The 11,490-nt window shown below is 44.0% G+C and overlaps 3 protein-coding genes across 3 annotated transcripts; 2 read left to right on the forward strand and 1 right to left on the reverse strand.

Annotated features, from left to right (window-relative positions):
• Nucleotides 1-4,775: 4,775 nt before the first annotated feature.
• LOC124292598 (pupal cuticle protein-like) lies at nt 4,776-6,280 on the reverse strand. Its single transcript, XM_046737331.1, has 2 exons — nt 6,199-6,280; nt 4,776-5,594 (listed from the first exon to the last, which is right to left on the reverse strand). The coding sequence occupies exons 1-2, from the start codon at nt 6,208-6,210 to the stop codon at nt 4,902-4,904; spliced, it is 705 nt and encodes a 234-aa protein (XP_046593287.1). The 5' UTR covers nt 6,211-6,280; the 3' UTR covers nt 4,776-4,901.
• A 1,080-nt stretch (nt 6,281-7,360) lies between these two features.
• Nucleotides 7,361-8,244, forward strand: LOC124293805 (histidine-rich protein PFHRP-II-like). The gene is made up of 2 exons (XM_046736115.1): nt 7,361-7,500; nt 7,699-8,244. The coding sequence occupies exons 1-2, from the start codon at nt 7,489-7,491 to the stop codon at nt 8,158-8,160; spliced, it is 474 nt and encodes a 157-aa protein (XP_046592071.1). The 5' UTR covers nt 7,361-7,488; the 3' UTR covers nt 8,161-8,244.
• Nucleotides 8,245-9,734: 1,490 nt separating this feature from the next.
• LOC107222277 (pupal cuticle protein) lies at nt 9,735-11,227 on the forward strand. The gene is made up of 3 exons (XM_015661571.2): nt 9,735-9,883; nt 10,268-10,551; nt 10,637-11,227. The coding sequence occupies exons 1-3, from the start codon at nt 9,872-9,874 to the stop codon at nt 10,839-10,841; spliced, it is 501 nt and encodes a 166-aa protein (XP_015517057.2). The 5' UTR covers nt 9,735-9,871; the 3' UTR covers nt 10,842-11,227.
• The last annotated feature ends 263 nt before the right edge of the window (nt 11,228-11,490 follow it).

Below are 11,490 nucleotides of genomic sequence, written 5' to 3' on the forward strand. Positions count from 1 at the left end.
GGCTTCCAGGGTGACCGACGAAGCTGTAATTCTGGAATACATTACAATGTAACTAAATCCACCATTTTTGAATGTTCTCTTCGGATGGACGGTAGCGTTTTAACATTACCTTGGCAAAATTTGCGCGTCGAGGGTTTTGCCTCTACCTCACAAAACTCGATTCGTACCATTTTTTATCGTAGAATGTTTTTTAAAAACAGATTTTGATGAATATTTTGACTACCTACGTACGGCAAGATATGTTGGTTGAATCTATTGTATTGTTTATACTATTCGCTTGACGATTATCTGCCCAGATAACAAAATTAACATAATCCAAATTTTGTCATTTATACGGTAATAATATTTTGAAATTATTGTTGGAAACATGCGTATAAAAAAAATCGCTTCAATTTATACAACTTTGTTTACAGCGCCAAATAATAGCGTATGTTGAATTAATATAAAAATTTACATACGTGTTTGGAAAAATATGTTACACGCATGACTGCAGAACCGTCGATTCTGATGCCTATAATAAAGGTATTCGACTCGGGGTGCGGTTGAAAGTGTAATTTGAGATCATTAAGTGAATATCGATATCTTGGTCAGTTTTGGTAAATGGAGAAAAAAAAGTATCCGCTGAGCTGTTTCTTGGCTGTTTAATCTTACAAAACTAGTAAGAAAAGTAGAACCACCTAAAAACTGAAACATGCTGATTTATTTTGAAATCAGAGATCCCTGCATTACGATGTTCTATATAATTTTTTATTCAAAATTTTCAATTGACTCTGAAGAATTTTCTGAAGAACAATACAAAACTACGAGTAACTGGAAGTTCTGACAGTTGTTTGAGAAAATTCGGAAAAAGTAGAATTCTGGAATCAAGAATGAAAGGGCCAAATTTAAGTCTTTTCTGACAATTTATAACTGCAAAGAAATTTTCTTCTGACTAAACATAGGACCGTCAAAGTTATTGTTGAACAAAATTTCCCTTGGATATATTTTCCTAGATAGATCGTCCTGACGACGTTATCTTGATCGCGATCAGTTCTTGCGGTCTTATTCCTTATACTTGTAAAAAAATCAACGAATTCCTAAATATCAAATTACATGTCAAGGCTCACGGTATGCATACGAGAATTTGCATGCAGCGTTAATTTTTTTAAGTAGAAACAATAGACCGAAGCGAATGTCGATGGAAGGTGTCTCAATATTATAACTACCTAATTGATCAGCACGCCCCTCGCCATATGATGTTAAAGAGGAATTTCATTATATGGGCGGCTGCAATTGCCTCATATCACAGATGACACGGTTACTTTTATTACGTCATGCTGCACGGTGCAGTGTTCAACATTATGCACTATTACATTGCAATATTCTAATGATCCCTGCATATTATTCTATGACGTTTCAAAACGCATTTGCATTTTATTTGAAAATCGTAATACCTTGGGATTCGGTAAAATATTTGAAATAATTGAATACCATTTTCAGAACTCATCGAAATTGGTTTCAAATTATTCTCAGTTTGTACAATTATCATCAAATATTGCGAATTTTTGTTCAATTTCAGAAAGTGTCTAAAAAATTAAAGTACCGGAGTAGCAAGTTTCCATCAATTTCACCACACATTTTCGCTCTTATACATTACATGCACCATCGCAATGTCGTGCCGTGGTTTAAAATTTTACGTGTAAAAATGGTTAAAATTGGATGCAAAAAAAATATGTGGAATTCCTCGGTACGATTGACCCGCATGTATTGCAATATACTGACACAATAGTCCCAAGAAAATCCATCTAAATAATTTCACTTTCCTCTCTCTCTCTCTCTCTTTCTCTCTCTCTCTCTCTCTCTCTCTCTCTCTCTCTTCGATCTCTAGTTGTTCGCGCCGCGCGGCCTATACTACGTTTTATGTAATCGAAATACAATTTCGGAAAAAGAGATATTGGCGCAACGTTATTGTGCCCGTGCGTGCGTGCAGTCCGGCTCCATTCCGCGTATAAGCGTTAAGTACGCAACGCAATCCTCCACGTACATTTGTTGCGAGAGGTTCAATCCGATTACCATGTTACGACGTTACGTACCTTTTATTGGATCTATACGGTGAAACCGCTGCCGTTCATCGAAGCGCCACGTGCTAATTAAATCTAATTCAAGTTTTCTAGAGGAATGCCTAATACTAGGAAATTGAATGCCTTGTTGGTGTAATAATAAGTTAAATTAATTTTTCACCGTAAAATGTAGTAGAGTGAATTTTTATAAGAAGAAGATAACACAGATTCAGTTTTATACGAACAGACAAAATTTTGAAAATTTTCATTCTGATGCAGAAATATATTTTTGTTTTTCAAAATCCAAAAGTGAATAATTTTTATACAACTATCGCTAAACGCTAATGATGAATAAACTGAAGTAAGTTTACGGCAAAATTGTATAAAAACGGTATTCTCTTGGGTGAAAAATCCGATGGAAGTCGAAGAATCATATTCTGCACAAGGAACTAGCCGCCGATCATTGGCCATTGTTACGATTCGTTAGTCTTATCGAACTGTTATTAGGATCGTAGTTCTCGCGAAAATATTTTTCACACGTAACTTCTGACTATATTACTTTTTTTTTTTTTTTTTATCATTTGGGCTTTGCTGCTTCCCCACTTGCCGATATCCCGATTGACGGTTTACTTTTACATCATTTGACCGTCAAGGCCGTCGAATGTTTCCGCATGACAGCAGCAGCAGCCACCGTGCTGAATACACACGGCATACCTACAGTACCTACCACGAAAATAACTTTTGTATCTTTGTAATTGTAGGGAAAGGCTCCGTGCAGGATTTACTATTATTGTCACGCCGCCTCTCGGGCGACTCTTGTCGGCTTCTGTAATTTGCTCCTGATTGCCGATAGCGCGTCCCCGTAATGTGTGCATGTGTCGTTCCCGGGATCCGGGTGCCACAAGACCGAGGTCAAGCGGCACATGCCGACTCCCGTGAAATCGAAGATTTTGTGCCAACACTCTCGGTTTTGCTTAGGGATGCTGTGCAGGTATTCTCTCTACACGCGTCCTTGGCTGCCTTGGTGGAATATGAACAAAAGAATATCCCAGCTCACTTCGAGATCGCTGCATTTTTTTGCTTATCGCGGAGAATGTGTAGCGAAATTCATTCGCAATGGTCTCGCTTTTTTCCAATCAAACCTGCGAATGCTTGTTAAAAGCTTCCGTCCACGCTTGTGTGCGTGCGTGTGTGTGTAGTACCGTACGAACAGACCTGAAAAGAAAATGCCATCTATCCAGCTGGATAATCAGTCGTTTACCGTCCATGCTGTACGATAGCGTATTATGAATACTAATCGGCTTAATTCGTTGGTAAATTTATATCTTGATCGATTTAATTAGTCGTTATACATACACGTTTTTGACTTTACGTGATTTATGCGACTTTCAATGTTTACACAGTATGGAACTCGGGTGAATAACTTGTTGACATTGATTTCAATTAGTTTCAAGTATTTACCCGTGCCAGCTGGAAATAATGTGAATTTAAATCGTATATACGCACTATTTTCAAAATTAGAAATTGGTTTTGCAGTTTAGAATCTAATCATCTATAATCGTTACGGACCATTTGGCGGGATTATATCACAGGTGAACATGCACATCAGAGGAGTAAGGAACGGATGTTTCGTCCTTCACGAGCCAACACGGAAGAGGAAGAACGATGTCCTCGTAATGAATTCCATCAGGGTAATCAGAGGCATTCCCCGTAAGTCGTTCGAAAACCAGGACCATTATTGATTTTATTATCTCGTCAGAGAAAAAGCCTAATAATCGACTTTATAAAATGATGATGGTTTTCTTTGTGTCTTGCAGTGAGCGGCTGGTCGCATATCATGTAAAATATACGTGCCCCATGTGTATACATGTCCATGCACAGTGGGATACGAGCCTTGAACTGCACCGAGGTATTTCAGGCTATTTTATTACGTCGTTATTTTAAATACAATGAGAATATGATCGTGTCATGTCCGCCTGCGCGTGATAGTGAGTTGAGTGAACAGTGCGCGGCACGCCTCGTGCGTATGTATAAATAAATTATAATAGTATGCACGATATCACGTACATAAGTTTGAAATTGCGCTACATTTTGTCCGATCAGAATGTGATATCGTGCCTTCGGGTGGGGTTTATTATTCCGAGGAGATATCTCTGAATAATAACTATTTTTTATCCAGAGGAAACAGACACACTCTATACGAATATTCTTTTGCATTGCGTTGATTGCTTGTTTCCCGGCACTGAATTAGCTCAATTGTGCGAATCGAATGGTCTTATTGATTGTAAATAACGGTTGCATTCACCCTTCGCAATTGCAAAATAGAGAACTTGTATACATACATTATACCCGTGTCGTAATACCCGATTGTCTGTTTATGCTTTTTATTTTTTTCTAATACACGTTCTACCCAACTGAGTAAGTATAAAAAGTTGCTTTGCGCGTTACGCGGACAAAGATGAAGTAACCGAACGGAGAAATCTACGGGAAGGACTCACCTTCGTTCTTCGACAAGCTCTCAGAATTGAGCAAGGAGGCACAAGGATGAAGGATTCGTAGCAATTTTCACAATTATTGCATGTAACGGAAAACCGCGCGGTAGAATCAACGCATACATGAGCAATAAGTACGGCCGTTCGAGTTTGAAATAACACGTGGAATTGGCAACGGGGGATAAGGTTTTACTGCCATGACAGGCAGTAATTAAACAAAAAAAAACATAATCAAGGGTACATGTAAAATGTTAACAACAGTTTATTATCACGCTTAGAAACTAAGGAACACGTCACAGCATTGGACAGGCTCAACGAAAAACGCCCAGCCTAGCAGTAGTCGGGATCATCCCTCGTCTCGGCGGGGCTTTTACCACTTGTTGTAGGCAGCGGGTGCCGGGGCGTATCCGTGGTAGTAACCGTGTCCGTACGCGTCGCTGGCGGCGGCGTGAGCGGCGAGGTGAGCGGCCTTGGCGTGAGCGACTTCGGGGGTGTCGACGACTCTGCCGTCGTGAGCGAGGGGGGCGGGAGGTCCGTGATACGCGTGACCCGCGCCGTGCGCGAAGCCGTGTTCGGCGGAGTCGCCGTAGTAGCCTTCGCCCTCGTAGCCTCCGCTGTGGTGAGCGTTGGCCAGAGCCTCGGCGTGAGCGGCCAGGTGAGCGGCCTTCAAGTGAGCGACGTCGGGGGTGTCGATGACGCGCCCCTTGTGGTCGAGGGGGGCGGGAGGGCCGTGGTATCCGTGCCCGGCGTGAGCCGAGTGCTCACCGTAAGCGGCGGGGGCGGCGTAGCCGACCACGTGACCGGAGTGACCGTAGCCGTATTCCTCATCGGCCGGCGCGCCCCAGGACGCCTTGGCGGCGGCTTCAGCGTGAGCGGCGAGGTGAGCAGCCTTCGCGTGAGCGACCTCGGGTGTCTCGACGACGCGTCCGTCGTGAGCGAGGGGCGCGGCAGGGCCGTGATAGCCGGCGTACCCTGCGCCGTGTCCGTCGTAGCTGATGGCCGAATCGTAGCTCGAGTAACCGGGTCTGGCTGCGACCACGGCTGCGACGGCGGCGAGAGCAATCTGCGGGGAGAGAAGCTTTTTTTTAAGGGGGTTTTATGGCTCGTTGTGATCGCGGCTGGTTCCGCCTCGCTGGCGGGACAGCGTAGGTACGTGAAGAAAATAATTGACCGGCTAATCGGGGAACGCCGTATGGCCATGTGTTGGGAAACAATTTAGATGCCGGATAAACGGTGCCGTCGCGGTCGTCTTGTCTTGTCTTCTGCGTGTCATTGCCTAAGGACGCCGTTTGACACGGCGGTTGATCAACGTTTCTTTGTTCGCACGAAAATTGAAGTAACAAGAGCGTTGTATGTTTCCATCTGTTACATGAGTTCGAAACAAGTCTCGTCTGTCAGTTAATTGAGAAATTTAATCAATGCTGCATTGAGTTGAATTCTGTATCGTACAATGTATTGTAAATTACGTTGAAAAGGTTCGTTACTGTGCCGTACCTGCCAGAAACAAATCTAGAGAAACGCGACGCAAAATTTTGCAAAACGAAGTGATTTTTGTTATTTTTATAATTGTGATCGAATTTCGGTGGTCCAGCAGCGAAATGGCTTTGCTAATTGATACAGTCCTCGGCTGAATTCCGTATCTAGTAGGAATAAATGAAAACACTCACGAGCAACTTCATCTTTCCTGGTTTCTCGGAAACTTGGGGAACGTGTGTGATTTAGGGAGACAGCGTCGGGTCTTATATACAGATTGACGTTGCCTTAATTACTCAATATTTGCTCCCACCTTTGGGCGCGAGTTTGTGGTCTATGTGACGTCGAGCTATGCTGCGCGTGCAGGTGACTGGATATTAAATTGGAATTTCACGGGGCAGCGTGAAAGCCCGTTTGTAAGGTATACCGTTGTTCATATCTGCGGAATGTATCCCAAAAAGTACAGCAAGGTTTTGGCCTCCCAGTCTCTGACCTGTCGTGCACCGAGTGTTTCAAAATACCCTACACGCTTTTACGCCACTCCTTGTAACCATGATCCTTGATCAACGCGGTTAATTTACGGCTGCGTACTAAACAAAAAGGGGAAATTGATCCGAAACATTCCATTGGTTCAATTACGAGTCATTCTCACTACTATATGAGCGAAATATTCTGTACAGAAATTAGAGATCGAGACCATTCATTCCCGATGAGATCCATGGTGCAAACTGTTACGTACGACTTGATATGGGAATTGTATATGGTGAAATCCGAATTCTTCAACTTACAGCCTTCGTTAAGACGGTAGTAATAGAGGTAATGAAACTCCGCGATCCGAATCATCTTTTTACCACAAGTAAATACCTACCTACCTATATGTAAAGAGACTTGTTCCGATCGAATTTCCGCACCTATTATCCAACCGATTCGTAATTGGAAGTAATTGATACTCGAAAGCCGTTGACTCGATGCCGATCATCGATACGTTATTGTTCGTCTATGTCGCGGTTTGTTCTAAAGGAACGTAGAGTTACCGATGCCAATTAATGCAAAAGCTTGTTTTATAGTTGTGTAATGGGAACCTTCGCCTTGTCGTGAATACGTCGTGTCCACGTTCTGAGTTAACAAGGCACGTATGGTATTCACGTAAGTAGACTGTTATGCCGGCTATTATTCGAGTCAACTCTCACTCCCTTGCTCTCGCTGTCTTACTCTCACTCGATCTTTTTATCCCTTATCTGCGTCTGTCTTTCTCCTGTATGGCGAGACACCCCACCCAAACGGACAGCGCTGGTTACCAAATCTATAATAATACTCGCACGCTCAACAATGTGTACAAAATATCGATATATCAATCGAATATTACGTGAAACCTTGCGATTTACACGTGCAGAGCACAAGTGACCGTTCTGTTTTAACTCGACGTATAAATAGCTACGAAACGCACCATTCCTCAGATCAAACAGTCCAGCAAACCAACAAACATGAAGTTCTTCGTGAGTAGATCACACAACGCCTCATTTCACAGTCCAAATTTTTGGCCACATAAAATGTCCAGTGAATTCCATTGAATTGTGCAGATTCAGAGCCAACGTCAAATTGGCGTCAAAATATGCAGCATAAACGATCGTCTCATCGAATCTCTCCAACATACGTCTACAGTGAAAACAATATATCGGTATTACAAATTTCAGATCGTCCTGTCCGCCGTCGCAGCGCTCGCCCTGGGCCACCCGGGTTACCATTCTTCGTTGGCTTCTGGTGGTCACTATCTTTCCGGCCCGGCGGTTCACGGCTATCACGGACCAGCTGCGCCCCTGGCTCACGATGGTCGAGTGATCGACACCCCCGAAGTGGCCCACGCAAAGGCTGCCCACTTTGCTGCCCACGCTGACGCCGCTGCTCATGCCCATTACGCCGCTCCTCACGGTGATTACGAACAGGGTCCTTCCAGCTACGGTGCTCACGAGTACGCCGCTCCCCTGGCCTCTTATCACGGACCGCCTGCCCCCCTTGGTCACGACGGACGCGTGGTCGACACTCCTGAAGTGGCTCACGCCAAAGCTGCTCACCTCGTCACCCTCGCCGAGGAGGCAGCCAAGGCTGTCCACGCACCGCATTCCGGCTACTATGGCGCACCCCATCACCAGTGGTAGACCGAACGATGAGTCGTCCGATTGAATGAAGAAGTCGCGGTTTGTTTTAAGGTTGCATTTATTGGAATAAATTATCGATATCAAGTGCGACGCTGTAAATCGAACCCAAATCTTCTACGACGATGAACTCCGATACGTTGGCAACCCATCGGCATCCTTCGTTGCGCAATCATAAATATTATGTACCGTTCACCTTGCACAGAGGATGCATTGAACACCGGCCAGCCTCTGGTGTAATCTAGATTGTACCTCGGTTATTATAAAACAAAGGTACGCTTAACCGTTATTATCCATTTCTCTTGCAGTATACTCGGTACAGAATGTCTTAGGTTAGCAACGTCATTTTCCGCATCAGGATCTGCACTCCAGTTATCGCGATTGAGCGTTGGCGTACGTCTCGCCCCGAAGGAAACCACTTTTTTTTTTTTCTTCGTTACAAAGACACATTTGCACGGACAATGAAGCCCACTGCGCAGGATCAACGGATACCTGTGACCTGATCGGTGAACCGAGGAAGATTGTGTCGGTGACACGTACCACGCTATATCACCTCGAGACATGTTGCATGTTTTACCGTGATTGGAATGCATATCGTTGCAGGTAAGTATTCGATTCTATTTCGATTCCGTGTGGATAAGAGCGACAAATGTCACGGTTTGCAGCTCGTGATATCGTTTTTAATTACCTACGCTGCGTAACAAGAGTTCCACAAGTCATACCGTATCGGCTGTCGCAAACTGTAATCAAGGTCGATCACCTGCAGTCAATATTATTCGTGGTATGTGTCGTTCGATAGCCGAAAGATATCCAACGGATTCATGCAAATCAACAATGCGGTAGACGTTCCTCGCTGTTAATTCCATGGTCCCTTCATTGATCACCGTTCCTCTTATTCTTCTGATACTTCCTCAAGCCGAACCGTGATTATAGTAGCCTTACAAGGCGCTGCCCTCGCTACGGCAAGGTCAGTTCGACCGAGCCTTGGTCGTAGAAGTTTAATTGACGATTCAGTAATTATTACCAATGATAACGAGTTTACATACGCAGGTATTCTCATTCCTCAAAATTACTGTCATCCTTGCTCACGATGTTGTCACGCTGAAAACTCTTCCGGTATGCTCACCTTGTAGTCGCCAATCTTAGATGCAACTATTTTAGGACATCGTTAGAGCATCGATGATCATTACGATTGACTATGACTACTGTGAGAATTACCGATGAAGTTACAAACCTGCTGCGCTTCCCTTCACCCCTTGATTTAAAACGCCCTGCGGAAATTCTTGTAGCATATTTGCTGCGCTGATGCAAGAGCAAGTGTCGATGTGGATGTTAAAATGTCAATGTCAATTGAAACTCTGAAACCCACACCTAGTCACACGGACGCGTTGTTCCTCGCGCGGCATGGGCGTATAGGCGTGTATCCCAGTAACATACCTGCATTACTTACTCACACTAAGAATCCACGAACAGGGCGTCTCTGTTAATGTTACGGAATTGAGAGGTCCCTGGCTCTGCTCTGGGTCGCTATTCTCTATGGGAGTAAGAAAGAGATCACTTTCTTGGGTGTGGTGTGGCTCCCAAGCTGCGATGCAGGCTGCGCGGGGAGGCATCGACTCTACCTATAAATTGAACGACCTGTTCCCATCAACGAACAAGTACTCCTCGTGTTCTACCAGACAAAGATCTACTCGGAATCAATCGACGCTCCATCATGAATACTCTGGTAAGTATTTTGGAAGACGTCCAAACGATTTTTCGATTCTCATCCGTCGACTCTAGGGAAGTCTCTCATTTATCCGAGCTTTAACTACATGTCATTATTTTCTCTTTCAACCATTCATTGCTTGGCACTTTGACCCCTTGGAAGAATAACTCGTGACGTTAGACTTATCGGAGGGAGTCCTTTTCAAGTACCAGATAAATCCCTTCGACATTCGTTTATGAATTATAGAATGATTTGTTCAAAAAAAGATGTACCATTCTCTGCAAGAATTGTCATTATCTGGATTCTCTGGTAATAAAAATTACCAACGTCCTTATTTTGTAAATAATGAATACGAAATAGAGACCGTTCCTAACAATGATTGATCGAAAATCATCCTTCCAGACCCTGGTGTCAATTTTGGCGTCTCTCGCCTCGGTGGCGGTTGGGTCTCCGCAGTGGTACGGAGCACCTCACGGAGGATACGCGGGTTCCGCGGTTCCAGCTCCACTTGGTCCGGATGGCCGAGTGGTGGACACACCGGAAGTAGCCCAGCTGAAGGCCGCCCACTTGAGCGCTTTGGCCGAAGCTAACGCTCGCGCTCCGAAGGGACTAATTGGAGGACCATCTGGGCCGTACGCGGGCCCGGACGGCGGCTACGCCGCGGCAAATTACGTCGCTCACTACAGGTGATTACATTGCTATTACCTGAAATTACAGGAACACATACGCGAGTCAGAGATATTCGTTACACCGATAGTTGCCTCGTTTCAGCGGACCCCCGGCGCCTCTTGGGCCTGACGGACGAGTCATAGACACGCCGGAAGTGCAGCAGGCCAAAGCCGTCCATTTCTCTCTTTACAACGCCCAGGCCCAACGAGTTCCGGCTGGTCCAGCTGAGCCCGCAACCCCCGACGCATGGAACGCGGGTAACGGAGTGTGGAATGGAGGCTGGAATGGGGCCCACGAACAGTACTAGGCGCTCGGTACTTAACGATCACTCTCAAAACGTCAATCGCCTGTTTGTCGCAATTGTTAGAAAAAATTACGAACAAATTTAAAACGTCATGCGATTATCTCTTTTGCTCTTGTTTGTTTTTTTCCATTATAATCACTCATTCAACTTGCATGTTACCATATACATGTAACGATTAGTGGCAAACAAGCGATTGAACATCTTTCATGGATCTCTTATTATACGTATATAGGTATGTGTCGCCTTGATCATTCTTTACGGAATCTGTCAACCCGCCGGATTCTCGAGGTGATCGACAAGTTTTGCCAGAAATCGAACACATCCTTCAATATTTCTGTAAAAATACTCTATACTCATTCATTTTATATCGTATTTTATCCATCAATTTATACTGTTTCTTTATGTGATACATACATATATATATATATATATATATATATATATATATATATATATATATGCGTGTATTGAAAAATGAAATATATAAAACGTATACATCATACCTATGCATATAATGATCATGCTAAAATTGCCATCAAATATCCGCGTAGAGTTTCGTTATGGGATCGCACGTTATATGGCCGTTTTCCATACTTGGAGCTAGAAAGCTTTTCTCGCCCAAGTTATATCGCAATTTGAAGCCTGACTTGCA

The sequence above is a fragment of the Neodiprion lecontei genome, chromosome 4 (assembly GCF_021901455.1).
Source record: "Neodiprion lecontei isolate iyNeoLeco1 chromosome 4, iyNeoLeco1.1, whole genome shotgun sequence".
In the NCBI taxonomy this organism is placed as follows: domain Eukaryota; kingdom Metazoa; phylum Arthropoda; class Insecta; order Hymenoptera; family Diprionidae; genus Neodiprion; species Neodiprion lecontei.

Bases quoted from the DNA above. Each gene is read 5' to 3' on its own strand.
- LOC107222277 (XM_015661571.2), top strand. The intron at 10,552-10,636 runs GTGATTACATTG...GCCTCGTTTCAG, and splicing joins AATTACGTCGCTCACTACAG to CGGACCCCCGGCGCCTCTTG.